General features: G+C 42.8%; 2 protein-coding genes across 8 annotated transcripts in view; one reads left to right on the forward strand and one right to left on the reverse strand.

The window, feature by feature from the left end:
* Positions 1-8,652, reverse strand: part of CLEC16A (C-type lectin domain containing 16A) — a 63,410-nt gene extending 54,758 nt beyond the window's left edge. For 6 of the 7 annotated variants that reach the window (XM_042036814.1, XM_042036815.1, XM_042036813.1 and 3 more), the window contains exons 1-4: positions 8,448-8,652; positions 1,993-2,121; positions 1,209-1,342; positions 305-453 (exon numbers count right to left, since the gene is read on the reverse strand). In XM_042036814.1, the coding sequence (XP_041892748.1) occupies positions 305-453; positions 1,209-1,342; positions 1,993-2,121; positions 8,448-8,527 (492 nt within the window). In that variant the 5' untranslated portion in view covers positions 8,528-8,652. The remainder of the gene's footprint in view (positions 1-304; positions 454-1,208; positions 1,343-1,992; positions 2,122-8,447) is intronic. The other variant, XM_042036820.1, reaches the window with a different exon arrangement.
* Positions 8,653-9,620: 968 nt separating this feature from the next.
* Positions 9,621-18,282, forward strand: DEXI (Dexi homolog). The gene is made up of 2 exons (XM_042037337.1): positions 9,621-10,639; positions 17,625-18,282. The coding sequence occupies exon 1, from the start codon at positions 10,109-10,111 to the stop codon at positions 10,388-10,390; it is 282 nt and encodes a 93-aa protein (XP_041893271.1). The 5' UTR covers positions 9,621-10,108; the 3' UTR covers positions 10,391-10,639; positions 17,625-18,282.
* The last annotated feature ends 1,812 nt before the right edge of the window (positions 18,283-20,094 follow it).

The following is a 20,094-nucleotide window of genomic DNA, read 5'->3' on the forward strand; positions in this document are numbered from 1 at the left end:
CTGTTTATGAAAGCACAAGAAAGCAAGGCATAAACAAGTTGAATTCTCAAGGAAGTAGGCTAAAGAACTACTGAAATGATCCAATACAACACTAGCTTCCAGATTTTTAGTTTATTATAGTTATAAGAGGACAAAGCCATGCTTGTGCAGAGATCCTCACAAACAAATTCACAACCACTGGTATTGCCATTATAAAAATAAAAGCAAGACATTATGAGACAAGACACTAAACACTATGTGCCACAGTGCTATCAATTTCTAGTTAAAGTCCTCTTATCATTACATTGCAACTTCCTTTACTTACCTCATTATAAAAGAAATGTACAGTATGATTATTGAGTTTCAGGGAAAGAGTTTTCAGAAATGAGATGTAATATGCCATGATCTCTTCATCAGAAAAGTCAAATTTGTGGACAATAATAGAATTCACATAGTTATTAGAGAGCAGGTAGTCTGGAAAGTAAGAAACATTTACACAGGTTAACCGAAAAAAATCATTGTGGTAACAGTCTGTATTTTAAATATCAGCTAGCAAGCAACAACCTGATGCTTGAAGATCACAACTTTTAGCCAAACAGCTCAAGTGATGCCTTCAAGCTTTAACATAAAGGAATTGCTCCCTACAAAGATCTTTGCTCCCAAGAACAAGGCAACTGAGAATATACTTCATCTTCCTCGACTCAGGTAGGCTCTGCAGCTAATACTTAACTCTTTTCCTCCCAAAGTGCCAAATTCCCAAGGCTTGAAGATGACTTTTCACAACAGTTGTGGAATACTTCAAATTATTGATTCTCCACCCTCTCTATATTTTGCCAAAAAACTTGAAGGAATCTCCTGTGGCTGACTGCCAGCACCAATGGTATCAGAACAGTTACAGTACAAATTACACACCAGAGTCCCACCACATGATCCGTGGCACCATATGAACATTTTGGATCACAACTAATTTGTTGACTTAAAGAACTCCTTGAAATATGCTAAATGCTTGTTGTATCAAACAACTACTTTTGCACCACTGAAAATTTACATTAAAAGGTATTTTGGAGTAATTTTACACCGTATTTTTGGCAGTGTTCAATTTAGAAGATTGTTAGTAATTCATATACTTCTTCTGTGCAGGAGTACTAGGACTAAATTTCATTGAATGAAAGGGAATTCAATCAAATCTTGATCACTTCATCCTAAGCAGTTTGGAAGCGTGTCCTTACACAGGGATGTTTCATGGCTGATGTTCTCAAAAAGGATGTTCAGAGTCTGCAGCAGCTGCACACACACATAACGACCAGACTTCTGACGCAGGATGTTCAGGAAGAAAACAAACATATTCTTCTCCAAGAAAAAGCTGAAATAAAATAAAGGTGTCATTAAGTCACATGCTTAAGGTAACAGGAACATAATTTGGCTAGGAGCAGGGATGACTCAAGTCAACTTTGACAAACAGCATGTTTTGCTTTTATGAAGAATTACTTTGCAAAGTTGTATCAATATAACAAAAGAACATCTTTCAAAAACCTTAAATAAACAAAGGGGCTTAAAAATTCAAATTATGCAAAAAAGAATATCAAGAAATCAGGGCCTTTCTTACTGTATTTTTAGTATATTCAATTTATCAGACAGCTCTAAATACCACAGCTAGAATAAGATATTTATTTGTGGTATCTTGAGTAAATTGAAGCAATACGATATTTATAGATATACTGAGTAAATCTGGGCCCTAAAATAGGTTAGAGATTATATTCATATCAAAAGAATGGAGAGTCAAACAAAAGCAGTACTTGAAAGTGGATCTGGAGTCCAAACACTTTTTAGAAGCAGCAAATTCCTGAATGACATGAATTGAACCTGCTCACCTATCTACTACAGGACATAGCTTTCTACATATATTCATGAAATACAGTCTTGGAAGAGTTAACTTTTTCAATGAGAACTCTGTACAGCTCCAAGCATTATTCAAACACAACAGCAGAGTCGAGCTTGCTCAGGAGTACTCACTCAAACACTGAGCTGTCATTCTGATCCCCCCAGATAAGGATCTCTGTTATGGAACGAATGGTCTCCACCAGCAGGTTGCGGTTGTGATCTGTTACTGTTGTATTTTTAGTCAAAATATGATACATGTACCTAAAAGAAAAAGTAAGTACAAGTAATGTGCTATCCTGCCATTTTCACATGCACCATGTTTGTCTTCCATCACTGTAAAAATGTAGACACACATATATGCCTACACTAAGTCTAATCATTGTACATTTTTAAAAACCTAAAATTTCCTTCTAATATTAATGCAGAGAGAAAAGTAATTATTACACAGAGTGACAAAGGAAACAAATCCCCACCTAGCCAGGTGAGCTATGAGTGCTTATGCATATGCTAACATAGAAGTAGAAACTGTGCAACCAGTCTCAAGGTGCTTCTTACGTGAATTTCTTTGGCTTATGTTTAAGTCACAGGACTGATGAGCAAGAAAAATAGAAATAGAAGAAGCAGGTAAGCATGCAGTAGCTGCTACGGGAAAGTGGCACATAAGGTCTAACCAGAGAAGTTTGATCCCTTCTCTTGCCTGCAGAGACCCCTTATAGACTCGTGTCAATTTTGATGTTTAATACCAGGACTCTGAAAGACTACTCATTCACTTTGGCAAAGCTCCATCATCAGGTCTCTCAGCACAGAATATACTCACTGGAAAGGGGGTAAAGTCGAGCTTTATCATTGCAAAGGGCAAGAGTTATTTAAAACTGTCAAGTGAAGCTTAAAAAAGGGTATGTCTGTATCACACAGGTGACAAGAAGCTATATAGAATACAAGCCTTTCAGATTTTAAGTCTCAGAATTTTACTCTTCAAGGAAGCAGGTTTTTTTCCAAATAAGTTGTTACATCAAAGTACCAACTTATTTCTGTCTTGCTACTTTCTTATGGCCCACCAAAAAAAAAAAAAAAAAAAAAAAAAAAAAAAAAAAAAAAAGGGAAAAAAAAAAAAAAGGAGGGGTACAGGCAAATTCTAATAAAAGCACAAAAATCACCACTGCTTTTCTCCCTCCATTTTTGTTTTTTTTTTTCTTTTATCTAGTAATAAAAACAAAGGATAAATATAAGAAAGGTGCACAATTTTGAAAAGAAATAAAAAACACGAGGGAAATTTCATGTCATTTTAGAACTGCACAAGTTTAAATTCTTAAACACAGCTCCTATATTGTTACGCTGTACTGAAAACCAGGAATAACACCTCAGTGTTCAGGATTTCTGTACAATAGATTCACAAGTGTTTGGAAACGAAGACAGATTTTCCATATTGTCAATCCTGCCATGAATAGTGGAGTTAATGAAAACTCCCAGGATCTAATTCTGTGAAAATAGTCTGTGTGTCCTGACCCTGGGGAAGCCTTTCATTATTGTTTTGGATTCCATGTAAGTTTGTTCAGTGATTCAGACTGAAATTTTAGGAATATCATTAGTAGAATTTTGTATAGCTTCTGTAAAGTTCCAAAAAATCCAGTGCGTTTCTAAAACAAAATTTTGGGGTGTCTGGTTTATGGCTTAAAGTAAGACTTTAGGTCAAAACACAGACCTGAAATCACATTTCAAAAAACAGGATTCCCAACAATTTTAACAACACTAAAAAACAGAATCACTGCACTGGGGAAGCATGCAGCCAGAGACTAAAATGCCATTTAACTGAACACACATGTGAGGCTGTTCCAACTATTTACCAGACTTACAAAGACATTATCTAGTTTCAGAACCTTTTGCTTGAACTCAAAAAACCTCCCCCAAACAATCAAGAACTTTGATCATATTTACAGTTTACTTAAAATCTGTCAAACTTGGTTTTGGGAGTTTTCTTCAACTGCTGAGCTGCCACTGAGTTGGGCAGAATTTCACAGGACTTGCTGCAAGACACAGTCTGTCCTCACAAGCCATGCAGGGAACAGGTGCTATTTCAGAGAAGCTGATAAAATGCTCTGTGCTGTCATGGTAAAACACTGTGTGCTTGCTGGTCCTGATATTACTTAATCATCAAACAACAATTCTGCTGTGTTGATTACTGCAAAAGGACACCAAGAGATAAACAGCCCTCAGAAGTTCACAGCTTTAATAAACTTGATGTAGCACATGCTCCCTTCCCTCGCTCCCCAAATCAGCAGTGACAAAGCCTACATCATATTACCAAAGCCATTATCATATTATATATACATCACCAGACAGCAAAAAGGAGGAAAAAGGGAATAGGTGACAGGGGAGAAGAGGGGGAGGGAAAACTGGGTTTTCATAATCTTTCTCTTCAGTAAAAAAAAAATTCTCTCCCCCTTCATGGTGGTTCTTCCCCACCCCTCATAAATCAGTACTTGTTTTCAAATCCAAAACAGTCACTGATCAGACTGAAACCACTCTAGGAAAAGCTGAGTCTCATCTATGTCCTATAGGTATAACTGCCTGGTCACGTGCTGTACCTTAATAGGCATTAAATAGCAAGTCAAAGACCACCTGCAAATCCTCTTCCACTAATCTGAGGATCACAGTTCAAGATTCCTTCTGTGGAGACTGACAGTGGGATGGCTCACAGTGAAGACGTGAGAGCCTAAGTCTGACCACCTGTGAGAATTCCCAGGGTTTCTAAAACAGCACACAAGCCATGAAAACCATCCCATTAGGACACTATCTGCATTATCAGGACAGTGAATCAAAAGACAGAGCACAAACTCAGTCCCTGCTCTGAGGATGCAGCAGTTAATGGAACAGAGAAGAGCTGAAGAGATGGCAATTAGATCAATTCATTCCACAATAATCTGAACAACTTCCTGAGACAGTCAGAGAGTAATTAATACTATATTATTTCACATATTTTAGCCTATTTATTTGAAGTCACATAGAAATTATTGCATCTGTGAATATGTATTTCTCGTTCATAAGTTACATTATACAAATTTGGGATTAAAGTTTACTCCAACAGTAGAATCTCAGGAATGGGATGCAGTGGGAAGAATAACATGCTATTACCTCATTTTGGGAGCCTATGGAATATAGAGTATTACAAACACAAAAAGCAAGAAACTTTTAATAGTCAGGAATACATTATCTCCAAATTAATTTATTTAGTAGTAGCATTACTGCAAAATTCCTTAATCTGCTAAGGCACTGATGAATTTAGAGGAAACCTGGGCTTCACCTTCAAGCTATTCCTTTTTATTTCCTTTTTTACCCTATTTGCTTGAAAATGAACAAGAAAGCATACACATACTCGTTTCTCTTTACAGACATGGAATACCTGTATCATGAGAACATAAAGTATCACACAAACCCAGAATTTTTGTATTTCGATAAATCCTTAAAGGCTGTCTCTAAATGCTGATTACAGAGAGGTTAGGTTTGTGCTTCAAAATGCAAAACTACCAGAGAGGACACTTTTGTCATCTTTGAAGACTGGGTTCAAACAAAAACACATCATGCAGGGAGTGTCAAAGCACCCAATACCATCAAAATCAGTGTGAGATATTACCAGCAACTTAACAAACCAAACAAAACTCTGAACATTTTTCTGGTTAGAACCTATGCTCAAAGGGGTAACATAGTAACTCATGAACATTGTAGGTGCATATTGATGACTTTCCTACTTACAAAAATACACTAAAACAGGTGAGAGTTTAGGAAGTCAAGCACTCAAATTTCAGAAGCCCCAACTTGACCATAACATGCTTGCTCCTTCACTCTGCCTGTGACCAGGTAATTGCACATTGTTCTCACAGAGGAAACCCGATGCATAGCATGGGCAGTACCTCAGGAAATGAATCACCCATGAAAAGAGACTTCAAGCACACATTCATGGACACTGCATCTGACCAAGGCATGGGAAATGTTCAGCACCTAACTTTAATGGCATGGAACCTTTTGTGCAATCACAATGCAATTAAAATACCAAGTGCAGAAGCAACAATGGAAATGCACTTGTAACAACAGAGCTATGTAAAATACCATAGACAAGTAGGGGGGAAAATTTGACTTAGAAACAAAAACACACAAAAATACCAAGTTCTCTGAGAAGCACCCAGGCAGCGAGCAGCACTGTTTCATCCTTCTCTAGATTACATTTCAGAAGGTGGATTAAATTTTAACTGTTTTCACTAGATCAAGAGACTGTATAAAAACACTTAATACAAATGGCCTCACAATTTTCCTACAGCCAATCCATTCTCTGGCATGTTTGCAGGAAGACTGAATTGTAAAATTTCAAAAGCAAGCCTCAAACAAACTGCATTAAAGCTGATGGGAAAGATCCAGCATCTACTGACAAAAAGAAGTAACTCTGTGGTATCACTAAGCAGGTGTATTTTTTACAATTTAGACTAAACTCTACGTTATGCAAGTTTAAAAATAAAAATGTTCCCACAAGGCTAGCCCAGAGTGATTTCACCCCTGTAACATAGCAAAATATACCTTTTAGAGGCTGAGCTAACCTGTAATAGCAAGGCAGGTGTGTTCTACTCAGCTCCTATGGAACACAAAATGGGGTTTTGATGAGCTGAGAAGATGAAAAGGTAAAAAGCTTATCAAGTGAGCTTATTGAGACAGACTTTCTTCCATGACCCCAAAATGAAGGCTCTCTGCCCTTTACCCACTTCAACACTTGGAAAAGACCTAAATTTCACCTTTCCTGTTGGCATCTAGCTAGAAGCTGAAATTCATCCAGCTAGAAGCTGAAATTGATCCAGCCTGGAGAAACAAACATTTAAAATATACATAGTCTAAACAGATCAAAGGTCTATCTCTCCTTTACACACTGCCATTTTGGATTCATAATTACAGAAATCACACACAAAAAAGCAAACAGTCCAAAGCTCGTACTTTAGTAGATAACTATATACTTCAACTCTCAGATGACAAGTCAAGCACAAGCCACAACACTTACAGCTCAAATCCCTTTTGCTACAAGTCAGGCAGGGTGTCATTTTTCTATTCTCTGTGGCCTCAACAGAACATATGGACACCTTTTTCTTGCCTGAAAAGAAGCCTCAAGTCTCCCTCTCAACAGCCTATTTTTTTCCTGAACTTAAACAGTTTCTTCAAATTTCATCACGCATCAGCATTCTTGCTCTATCTTCAAGTCAAATATCAAAGCCAGACATATCTACAGCTCCACTAATGCTGAGTAGTACACAGTAACTACTCCTTGCATGTTAAATAGAACATTCCTATGTTTACATCTGAGCATGACTTTTCCCTTTTTCCTGTAAGACCAGACCACACTGACTTACTAGTCTGAGCTACCATGCTTTCAAAATTACTTCTGCAGTGCTACTGCCTCATTAGTTTTGGATTCATGGACTTGAATCTTTGGTAAAAAGCATTGCATTTCAGCTGGTCTTGCTCATTTTGAACATTTTTCCAGTTTTAGAGACAAGGACCAGAATCCATAAGTCATCTTGATAAAGCAACTGCAAAAAACCCAAATCTTGTACAGGGCATCCTGCTCATTACTGTCAGACTCCATTCATGTTCTCCTTGTAAGACGACTGAAAACTACCAGGCACTTTTTCTCAATGAGCTACATATTCACAGTGATATCATGTAGAAAATGCTTTGCCTCTTAATGACCTCTTTTTCTCGTTCAGTACAAATAGAAGCTATCAAAGTGGCTCTCATTTTTCTTGCAACAGCAGAAATAGAACAGGGAAATTAAAAATTTTATCCCTTGCGACTCTTCCAACTCTCCAGTGGCAGAGCTAGGAAAAAACTATTCCACCTTCTGCAGTCAGCAGTAACACACGGCTATGGGGCTCCGGAGACACACACTACAGTTCTCAAGCTCAAAGCTTTCCTTCTGCAGCAGCTGCTAAGCCCTGCAGTCCCGGGCACATCCCCGGCCCGAGTGCCGTGACTCACTGCCGACTGGGGACATCCCCCACACGCCCTCCGGAGCGGGCACTGCTCACACACCGGCACCAGCCGCTCGCCTTCCCGCCTCAGCCACCACCAGGAAACAAAGTTCTCCCTCACGAGGAATGCGGTATTTATTGTATTTATCACACCTCGCACTCTACTCCACCGAAGACTCTGTGGCATTATTAAAAACAAAACAAACACGTATGGCAGCCCTAAGTGTGACACAACATCACGAGCTGCGTCTGCCCTGAAGACATTCTGGGACGGAGAGGCCGATTTCCGTGAGGCAGACACCAGACCACAGAGCCTCCTTCGCCACCGGGGATTGCTCCGGGCGCTTTCCCTTCGGGAGAGCTGCGCCAAAACGCCCCGGCGACGGCAGCGAGCGCTTGGGGAGCGTCGCCCGCCGACCCGCCCCCTCCTCATCCCGGCCCCGCAGCCGTCTCCGAGGTAAACCTGCCCCGAGCAGCTCCGCGGACGGACCCCGGCCGCTACCGCCCCCTCCGAGCCCCCTCACAGCCCCGCCACCCTCCACCCTCACCGCCGCCCCGAGCCCGCGGCCGCCCCGCACTCACTTCAGGTGGTCCAAGGAGTGAATGCTGCGGGCGGCCTTCCCGTGCCCGCCGCCCACCCAGCTGCGGGAGCGGCCGAACATGCTGGCGGCGGAAAGCTGCTCCGGCCCGCGGGCCTTACGGCCTCATAGCCCCACGGGGCAGACGGCCGAGCGCCGGGCGGGGACCGGCGCGGAGCCTCGGCGGCACCTGCACGCACAGCGCATGCGCGGCCGGGGCACGCCGGAAAGCGCCGGCCCGGCCCCGCCCCGCCCCGCCCCGCCCCGCGCGCCCGCGGACTGCGAGTCCCAGGGAGCAGCGCGGAGGGCGGGGCCAAGCGCCCACACGGGCGGGGCGGGGCGGGGCCGGGCGCGCTCTGCGGGCGGCTCGCTTAGAACAACATAGAGTAAACGTAGCCTCAGAAAAACCCAACCCAAAACAAAACATTAAACGTGTGCCTGTGCCTCCAAAATGTGTTATAATTTAAAGTAAAATTTGGTCCCTGACAATAGTTGTTCGGCTTCCATAACTCTAACGGAGCTGTTGTGTGGGGTCAACTCCTGTGCTGCAAGATGCAGCGTCAGAAATTCAGCTGCTGACCTTCCCCTTGCTGAGGTTTTTCCGGTAAGGGCTGCACGCTTACTTTTTAATCGGCTTAAAAATTAAGGAAGAACGAAGAGAATGAGACCACTGACTGTCTTGACCTAGTTTGGTTTTTTTTTTCTTTTTTTTGCTTTAGCCAGAGAAATAATCTAAATCTATGTAAAAGCTGAAGAGTTTGTCAGCCAGTATCAAAACCGCACCGACTTTAAAATCACGCCTTCGGTTACATTTTGGTGTAGGTAAAGCCTTGGTCAGCAAAGAAACACCTGCACCGCAGCCGAGAGGGGCCCGGCCCCGCAGTGCTGCTCCAGGAGGGCCTCGGCCACGGCAGTGATCGTGAAACAACTTCCAGGGGTGAAGGCACAACCCAGACCTGCCCACGCTGTCCCGCTCCCCGGGCTGCGGCAGAGCTCGGGCAGGCAGGAGCGGGCAGGCGAGGGGCGCGCAGCGCAAGCCACCTCCTGTCCCCTGCAGCCCCCGTGCAGCCGCAGCGGGACCCGACTGCCGGCACCGCGGCGGAGGCGCCAGCGCCCGTCACGGCCGCCCCGCGCCAGCAGCAGCGCGGCGCTGGTAAACAACGGCGGCGTGCGGCGGGTCAGGCGCGGGGCGGGGAGCGAGGGGCGGGCGGGCAGCACGGTCCTGCCGCGCAGGCCGGGCTGGCTGGCAGGTGCTCCGCGCCGACCTCCCAAGGCGCCTGCGGGCTCCTTCCGCAAAGTTTGCGGGCGGGAGGAGGAGGAGGGAGCCGCGGCGGGACTGCAGCAGCCGGACTGGAGATGTCGCTGAGCAGTCTCCTGCCAGCGGCGGGGTTGCGGCAGCGCCGCTGAACCCGCGCTGGCCGCCCGCCCGCCCGCCGGGGCGCATCTTCCTCCAGGGATTGAAGGGACCCAGCCGGCTTCTCCACGCCCCTGCGGGGCTCTCCTCTTCCCGGGGTCCGGATCCGGTTCCTCAGGGATTCTGCCCTTCGCTGCCACCGGGGCTGCGGCTTGCAGTCCTGCACCGGTCCCGGCTCCGCCGCTGCCGCCCGCCCCCCTGCGCCGGCCGGGCGGGTCGGTGCCCGCTGCCCCCGCAGCCCCTACGGCTGCATGACCGCCGCGGTCTCGGCACGTCTGGATTCGGTGGAGTCCTGGGCCTTCCATGCGCTGCTGGTGCTGCCCTATATGTTTTACGTGGGCTTGTTCTTTGTCAACGTGCTGATTCTGTACTATGCCTTCCTGATGGAGTACATCGTCCTCAATGTGGGCATCGTCTTCCTGCCCGAGGATATGGACCAGGCTCTGGTGGATCTGGGGATGCTCTCCGACCCTGGCTCCGTGCTCTACGAGACGGACAGCGAGCTGGATGTCTTTGACGGGTACTTGGAGTGACGCCCTTGGGCGCTCCGAAGCGACTGAGCGCTGCCGCCGCCTGGCCCGGGGCAGGGGCCCGGCGTCCCGGCATGGCCGCAGCTCGGGGACCGCCGCGGCCCCGGGATGGCCTGGCTGCGTCACGGCTCCTTCTGCGCAACATCTTCCCTTCCAAATGACACCCGCCCCGCCGGTGCAGGGGCCAGAGGGGCAGCCGGGACCCGCCGCCACCGGGCAGGCCCGCGGAGACGCAGAGGGCTCGCAAGGGAAGTAAGTAATTTCCTACTGTCCGGCCGGGGACAGCGCTCCCGGAGCAGCGGGCACAGCGCCGGGGACACGCTCTGCCGCAGCTCCCGGCACTGGGGCGCGCTGCGGGCAGAGGGCCGGGGCCGCCCCCGGCGCTTTCCCCGCCCGGCAGCGCCCGGGCGCCGGCGGGGCCCCGCTCCTTGTCCTCCGCGCGGCGGGAACAGCGTCCCTCCCCCCGGCGACTCATCCTCCGAGCCACTGCAGCTGTGCTTCTGGGAGCCGTCGGTATAGCCGGGCAGCAACTTTGCTGATTCGGTCCTGAAAGCAGCCCTGAATCTAAACGAGCATCCCGGTTAATATTTATTACAATTCAGAGACCTTCCTCGAGCCAGAAATGCATCTTAATTTGCTGCCTTTTAAAACCACTCTCTTGGATAACCACAAACTACCCAGCTCACCGTTCTTCCCATTTTAATTGTAGCACGAGGGTTTGCTTGATCAATTTTTTTTGTAGTTTTGAGTGATTCTAAAACTCTGGAAATGTAAGGATTTAGCATTTTAAAACACTGAAATGCATTTGGGAGGAAAAATCAGTATTTCTAGCTAGGACTTTCTGTGCCAAATGTATGTTAATGAAAACATTCACAGTTTAAATTAAAATGTGTTAGCAAATCTGCCAGTAGATTTTTTAGCAAAATATTGTCTGTGCATCTGAAAACCAGTTCAGGATATCTTTTTTTTTCTGTTTGAATTGATGGAAATAGGAAATTCAGTTATAACGTTACAAATATAACCTCGGTGTCCACACTATACAAATACCAGTTAACATCAAGCTATTTTAAGCAGTCTTCTACTTTTAAAAACCCAAACAAACCTTCCTGTAGTTCTGTCCTTCATATAGGTTAAAATTATCTCCTAAATGTTTCTAGTCAGATTCTATATAAAGCAATATTAGCTGATTTTGGTCAATAGTTTAGAAGAAAAAATTGGACATTTTTGGTGTTGGAGTAACATTGATTGCACACACACAGCTGAACAAGGCTTGGTCAAAGGCACGTGGGAGCCTAACGAGGGAGTGAGCAGATTTTGTTGCTACTGAAGAAATCTCACTGCATATAGTCACTGCAAATGGAAGTATCTATGCCAACATTTGGTGGTCCAACCCAAGCAACTGGATTAGAATAACTTCTGCTAGAATAGAAAGTGTGGAGCAGAACAGTCCTCCCCACAAATCACCGTTGACTACTTTTGTGGTTGTTTCCTCTTCTTCTTTTTCAGCTGGGCAAATAGCAGACATGCTCTATATTCCAGGAAAGAAATTCCTAAAAATTAATGGTAATGTAAGCAAAATCTTTGATGCTAAAAACCATATCCATTTTCTTCCCCAAAATACCTTTCCCCAAACTCCAAATCTTACTGCTCCAACGCCATTTAGTAGAGGGATTAAAAATACTTCTTTTAAATAACTTTTTTTCTGTGTAGAATTTGTCATGATGAGTTGCATCTAGTTTTCAGGAAGACCTAAGGAGAGCAACAGACAAAATTTTCCTCTGTGGGTTTTTCCTACTATATGAACATATAATTTGATGTGAGCACAATTCTGTTCAGTGTACATTAATGGGCTTCTTAAAATTTTCCTTCATATTAATAAGGTAAGCTGCTCTGGAAACTTCTTGATATTCTAACTATAAAACTCCCTATATGCCGAAATCAAAATGTAGAGGTCTTCTCAAAGCTCAAAAGTAAGGCTCAGTCTATATCCACCGTGAGCTAATGGAGCTCTGCACAGGTACCAGCTCCAGCCTTGATCTTTCATTTGGAAGCTGTCATGATAGACGGTGGTTTCCACTGAGAATCAAATCACAAATCCCTAAAGTTAAAATGATTCTCAGGCAGCAAAAAAATTCACTGTGTTTCATCTATTTATATATTTAATTATACTTATAGATGTAACAACCAGGCCACAAATTGCATAATTATTTAGCTACCAGGCAAAGACTCAGTGTGTCACCATGATGAGGGATTTGAGTTAATACCCTGGTTACAGGTTTCTTCACTGTTCTGTGCCATTCCTCCTCACCAGTTCCCTAGTAGCAAAGCAGGCAGAAGAGGGCCCTAATTTGGAGCTGTGTTTTCTGTTTTGGGAGCAGCAGTAAAGCACTGAAAGGGAAGATTTAAATTCCTGTGGTGCCTTGCCTGCAGTGACCCGAGTTCGCTGTGTTAACCCCTGCTCTCCTGGCCTGGCAAGGTTTCCCACCTGCCCTCTTCCCTTACACCCAGAAGTGCTGAGGATTCACAAGACACTGCAGGAAGAATGGGTCTGTTTTGCCAGCAGTGATGAAAAATACATAGGCCTACTCTTTGCATTAAAGGGCAGGGTTCTTCATGTGACTCACCAGTGATTTCTGAGAACAACCAAAGAGCTATGATTAGCCTGAGCTGAAACCTTGCAGCGTCCCTCGTGCCTTCGGAAAGCGGTGCCTCGCAGCCCGGGGTGAGTGAGTGACGTGTGACAGGGAAACAGAGGGGGCAAATCCCAAGAGGCCGTTCTGCGGTATGTGGAAAGGCTAATTTAGATGTAAAAATAAAAGAACACGTGGATCAGAACAGCACTGTGCTCTCTGGCAGCAAAACCCTCACTTGAATAAACTCAATAGAAGCAAAATGATGTCCAAGTTTCTGAGCATAATTGGTGGCAGAGATTGAAGGCAGACAGCTAAGTAAGCAGCTGAAAAATGTTTCCTGGCCTATTCAAATGAAGAAATTTATCTGTGTAAACTGAACAGCATTGAGCTCATTTGTGTCATCTACTGTTATAGTGTGAGTGTGCCAGTTTATTTATTATATTTGAAGTCCCCTGGAATAAGGACATATGACTGTTCTCATACTTTCATAAAATCAGATGTGACTCATCACAAAGTACTCCTATCAGAAAGAAAGGTGCAGAAGTAATCAATAATGAAAACTGAATAAGAAATACTGAATTTATGTAATCTTACAGTACATGCTTTACCTGTATTTTTTCATAAGATGAATAATGATGATTATATTCAGTGAGAGAATCCAGCACTCAAAAACCTGTGACTCAGCACTTCCAATGAATGCCTGCATCTAAATTCTGAATCAAAAAAATAGCGTAACTCCCCCGCTCATCAATATAGCATCAATTAGAAAGAACTGCAGGCTCAGTGTCTATGAGACAGCAACCCCTGTGCCTCTGTTCTGAAACAGAGATGTCCTGCAAAGGACAGATCAGAAGAATGATGTCGCTAGCACTGTCAGAATACATTTAAATGTATCAGAATCCACTTCCTGACTTCTTTCTTTCAGACTTTAAATATTAAAAATAATGAGCAGAGCAGTTTGTTACTTATTTTAGCTTGCCATTTTTTCACGATTTTTCCCCCTTTTTGTAGAGATCTCCAAGGTGATTTGTTGACTCCATGATACAGATCACTTGGCTGTTTTATGAGTTACAGTAGCAACAGGATTAACAGCAATTGCTACGATTTTTAGAACAGTTCTGAATTTTTAGATGTTATTAAAATTAATAGAAGTCCAGTGTTCAAACTCACCTGACAGCTCTGCTTTAAAGAGACGTGTACTTTACAGGAATTCCATTCTAGATGGAAGGAAGACAAAATCATGGTTAACTGTTCAGCTGTCCATACAGACTCATTAACCACAGCCATGGATAGTTCTAAGTGATTTTCTACCAAATGCATTTATTTATATAATATAAAGAGAGTAAGCAGATTTTTCAAAAAGTTTTCCAAATGCTGCTGTTAATAATGTGAATTAAAACGTGGCAGAGAAATTAGAGAGATGTTTAATTTTTGATAGACATAGTTCAGGCCTGAGTATTGTATGTGTTAAAGGCCTCAGCCACAAGTAACTTTAAAGAATACTTTTTAAAAAACTCTGTTGTTCTTTCCTATAAAAATGAAGCTTTCTTTAATAAACTTGCTTCAACCTATTGAATTGGCAATAGCCAATTACCACTTTTAAGCTGTCAAAAGAATTAAGAAACGAATCCAATTTAATTCTTCATGTTTGTTTCCTCTGGAGGAGGGGCACAGTGACACTATAGTTCAGCTAATAACTATCAATCCTAAAATAGAAGAAAAGAATAATTTGTTTAGAGACATTTAGTCTCTAACTCTCTGTGTTTGTCCCCTCATAATGATCCTAGCTTATAGGGAGTACAACTATCCCAAAGGATTAAATATGCACAAGTTGCTAAATCTTTCCAGTCTTCCAGGGAAACTGTCAGACTGTCTTTCTTTTCGCAGTTGAATTTTATTACTTTGGCAACAGATTTGGAAGGAAAAAATAGCTGAATAGTTTGAATGATGCTTTCCAAAGACACAAGCGTGTGTCTAATACATGTGATTAAAAGGGCAAAGACAAATAGGAGCCATATATGGGAAATAATGGTACAATGGAAAATGATGACGTGCACTGAGTGATCGATTGCTTGGGAAAACTCCAGGTCAGTTCACAGACTTAAGGCTAAATACTCTTTGCAGGGCCAGGAAAAAAACCTCAAGGGTTGCTCAGGCAGTAGAGCCCAAATAGGCCACGAGATCTGAAACACTGCTGCAGAAAGTGAGGAAACAGAAAGCAGACAGTGTCAGGATGTGAAACAGAGTCACACCATGTATCCTTTGCTCCAGCCTGCATTGTGAGGAACAGTAACTTCAAAGGCAGAATTAACAAAGATATCACGACTGAGCTGTTAATGCTAGAGTCATACTGTTACAACCGTACTGGTCAGTGCTTGCAGGTATGTTCTAGGCTATTGAAAGTTCTAGTTCTGAGATTTTAAAAATACTTTAAAATATTTTCTACCTCTTCATTTTCCACTGTTTTCTGAAATTTTTGAAATTTTCTGTTAAAAAATAGTTTCTCATGAAATTTGAGGGACAGATTTCTAATCTGAAAATTAGAAAGGCAGGATAGAATATCCTGGCCAATTGTAAAATTTACACCCCATTTAATATCTGCCACAACAAATCACAGTCTTGGACTAGCAGCCCTACAGCAGTGTTTGGAACTTCCATTAGGCAGCTTTACACTTCGCTTTGGAGGCCCAATACATTCTGCTGTGCTATTTTTAAGTCAGCCTAGAATCTGATCTACAGTGCAGAATACTAAGAACCTCACTGAACTGTCTGCTGTAGATGAGTTTTTAGTTCCACTTGGAAAGCAATCAGATAAACATGAAATGAGTAACCTGGTAGAGCTGCTGTTCCCCCTTTTCATGTTCTCATTCTAAGAGAAAGGATTTTGAGCAGATATATACTGTTAGCAGGTATTGTAGCTGACAGACATTTGACAGAAATGCCTCACTGGACACAAAAGTGCTTCTTGTTTCTGACCTAGTATCTACAGTAAGTGGCACACAGGAACATGTGAAGTGTTGTGATGAGTCAGACCATGATCCCACAGCCTTGTGTTCCACCTCCGGGAGAGCACATGTCCCTGACCAAAATCTGCAGGCTGTTCTCTGTGCTTTCCCAAATCCACAAGATAGAATGCAGGATGTTAGAGGGCACGTTGCTGCCCAGCCCTTCAGCAGATGTTTTCCAAACCTGCCACCCTTTGCTCACTCAGTGTTACGAAATCCCTTTTGGATTTCCTTCCTTTCAGTACAGGATCTGAATACTTGAAAGAGCTTATTTTCTGCAGTCTTGAAGATTTTTCTATTCATCCTCTTCTCTGAGTCAGTAATGGTGATGAATAAAAATTGGTCCCTGGTATACCCTGCTACTGAGTTCTTTCCTACCAAGCTTTATGCTTTCCTTCCAGTCTTTTAATCTGCTTTCAATCCATAAAAGAACCTTTCCCCCAGTCCTGTGTCAACCTGTTTGCTTTTGGTTTCCTGTAATGCCTTTGTTAATGACACTATTGCTCTGTCTGTCCAAGCTCATGCAGAATGTCTGACCATCATATTTCATTCTTCATTCAGAACCATAAAGGGGAAGGAGGGAGGAGCTGTCCTTCCAGAGACCTGCTGCACACACCACAGAAATGTCCTGAGCTGCAGGCAGCCAGGGGACCTGCTCGTGGTCTTCTGTACCTCAACTCCTCCTCAACACAGACTCATCCCCAGTCGTCCCCTCAGAGCTGCACCATTCTGCACTATACTAATTAGTCGTCTGTAAAATCACAAGACCAGATGGATACTGTCACTAGTGCCCAGCACCTTCGTAATCCACAGCTCTGGTTCTACTTAAAGAAATCTTCTCAGCCGTGTGTTTACCTCTGATGATAGTAAAAAATCATCTCCTAATAGCAGTTGGAGACTTTGACTCAGTCAAGGCAAATCAGATAAACTGGGATCAAGCAATATAACAGTAATTTATTCTTGGCAGTGAGACCAAGAAGTTACCCCAATATTATTTAATGTTATTTAGCTCTGTAACTACTTACCAGTAGGTCCAAAATAGTTGGAACAATGCGACTCTAAAGTAGAAGAAAAAGTGACCAAAATCAGAGACATCAAATGTAGGCAATACATAATTAACACGATCCAAAAAACAAAACCACTCTAAGGAACAGTATCTAGTCAAGATAATGTAGCCAGTTCAAACATCAGTTTTAATAAGTAGGTCTAATGATATCAAATCTGGATAAAATAGGTTACCCCACTGTATATCACAGCTGGTTTTACTCTTAAGAACATCCTTTAGTAATTAATGTGATGCACTGTGGTTCACAGCTTACTCTCATACCCCTCACACTGGTCTCTTCATGGCTCTCTTAAAATTCCTAAGGACTGGTGTGCTCTAACATTAACAGAAACTGTGACACCGATTTCTCTGAAAGGTTCTGCAGGTCTTTACTTCTCAAAGAATTATTACCCATAGTCACAAAAGTGTTTGATTTTTAATTTTTTTTTCCAATAAGTCAACAACATGGTGCTGTATATCACATACTCGGTGACTTTTCTGTTCTTTTTAGGTATGGAGGGTTACTCTGTATCTATGTGTCTTCTTTTAAACAGATTCATTAAACACCTGAAATGGATTATGATCAGGCTAATGGATCAAGTCCTGGAAAGAAACTATACTCTGAAGTGTAGAGATGAAAATAAGGACAAGAGAACAAGAAGAAGAGTTGTCATCAGACCTTGTCAGTTGTGACTTCTCTTCGTGGTCTTTGCCTCTTGTATGTGCACTAACTGCAGTGATTCATGCACCATACTGGGCTTCCATAGGTAATTTTGGGATGGACTGTATGAAAAATTAGATAAACTATGTTCCACTATAACAGAAAATCAAGATGTTACTCAGATTTGATAAACTTTTGAATAAATACCATGTCACCCAAATGGACACGCTCTACATATAGCTTAAGCCAGTTTTACAATCACATGTTGAAAATTTTACCAGCCAGTAGTTCAAAGGCAGTGCTTTCTCAGGGGAAAATATGCAGGAGTGACTGAAAGAGGTTCTGTTCAGGGAGTGTTATGGCAGGAACTGTGCTAGTAATATATTTTATTTAAAATGAGAGTTTTGAAATAGATCAGAGAGTGAATTTTGTATAAGTCAGGTGGATTCGTTATTTAACACAGGATACTTTGCAGATTGTTTAAGCTCATGTTCCTATGTACAGTTGTGAAAGCAATACAATAAAGACTGACCTTTTCCATGAAAAATTAAGCAGTTGTGTTGGAGTTATTTTTCAGTTTGAAAAGAAAATAATTGAAACATGCTTTCCAGGAAATTCCAGTTTTCCTGCAGGTACCTGCAAGTAGTTCCAGATTGCTGAGATGGCCAGCAGGTAGGAAATCCTTCTTGTGAATAGCTACTTAAAAAATCAGACCTAAACTGAAACATCAGGAACTGTGGTGGGGGGAACCCATATGTTATTGAGGGCAGGCACTGGACTGGTTTTGTTTTACTATCATTATGCTTTTTAGAAAAGTCTGATTTTTGTAACTGCAGTTGTCAAACCAAGTTGATGTATCAAGAACATTTTGGATAAAGCAGAATTGCAAACAATTCTGCTGACACTCTCGGCATGATGTCTGTGCTCTGCAGTCTGTCTGCCATCTGCTCCCAGCGTGGGCTCCCCGATGCAGACAGATGGTGTCAGGAGTCTCTTGACAGCCAGTATGAAGGAACAAGAGGGTGATGGTTTAGATCCCCCATGAAACAATGACAAACTTGTGTATCCTGATACTCCCAGTGTGTTGCATTCAAATAGCACAGTTTAGCTCCTAGGCAGTAGAAATTAGCTCCCAGTTCCCAAAATTCTGTGCTCCAAATGCAATATTCAGCCCCTTCTGCAAGAGGGGAAGAAGCACTGGCACTGAACCAAGTAGTGTTTCTCCAAGATACGTTTCATCAGGTGCAGTTCAGGACCTTTAAAACACTGATAAGTGTTTTGTTCTATGCAATCCCTGGACAGCAATTCAGGAATGAAGTCACTTAGGGCACAATTTTCTAACACAAATACATTTAGGGATGATGAGTCCCCATTTAGGCACCTATAGAAAGAATAACCAAGTTTAAAAGCTTGTCAAGCTTGTGTTTGTGTGCCCATTTGGTACTAACATAGGAAAGGCTGAATTTTGCTACTGAAGGGGGCATTCCTGCTGCTTCTATAATTATTAATTCATAGTGTTCACAGAGGTGGCTTTGCTAGTTTTTCAGGGTCCCACATATGCCATTTTAAGAACATGGTTCAGTTTGTCACTATTGGTACTTTCTGCAGTACCTAGTAGTTTGTAATAAATTCTCCGCAGTGGCTTTGTGCCACAGTGCACAATAAAGCAATACAAATTTCACTGAGTCAGTCACTTTGGAGATTCTGAATCTTAGATCAAGATTTATGATTTCTCAGAACAGCTCAGCTTCCTGCATTTAAAGGATGTTACAGGCTCTGACTACCATGATAACACAATCCTTGGCATTTTAGCAGGGTTTCTTTGGCAACAAAAAGAGATGTATATAAAGAGAGCTGCATTTTTCTCATCCTAAAAGATTTTTTAGAACACAGATTTGATCACAACAGCTTCTTTGAGGGTAGCCAGTGAATTCAGTCTCTATGCACAAGGTACTCACTTGACAAAAGCATTTTAGAGGAGTTTGGTGCCATAAGAATATCCAGACTTTGAACCAGGATTAATTTTAGAACTTTTAACTGCAAAGATTTAGAAAGGATGAAAAACCCTTTTTGCTTTCATTAGCAGGTGGCCTCAGTCAGCACATTTGTATCTCCTGATCTTGAACCTGCAGTCTGTCAGTTGGCATTGCAAGATCCTGTTCCTGTTAAGAAAGAATTATTTCTCCATTTCCAGCCCACTGAACTGTTAAGTGCCAGCAGGACCATCTTGTGTCCCTCACACAGTGCTTTTCACTAACCTGCAGTACGAAGCCCCAAGCCTCGTACTGTGTCAGAAGCCAGCAGTTTCTGTGTGGTTTCATAGTATTTCCAAGAGAAAAATCGAAATAATTTTCAACAGGTAC

Source organism: Corvus kubaryi, unplaced genomic scaffold (genome assembly GCF_017639235.1).
Source record: "Corvus kubaryi isolate FWS band 111438036 unplaced genomic scaffold, C.kubaryi_AGA036_p1.0 37387, whole genome shotgun sequence".
Taxonomy (NCBI): Eukaryota; Metazoa; Chordata; class Aves; order Passeriformes; family Corvidae; genus Corvus; species Corvus kubaryi.

Excerpts from the sequence above, each read along its gene's own strand:
- DEXI (XM_042037337.1), top strand. The coding sequence starts at position 10,109 with ATGACCGCCGCGGTCTCGGCACGTCTGGATTCGGTGGAGTCCTGGGCC.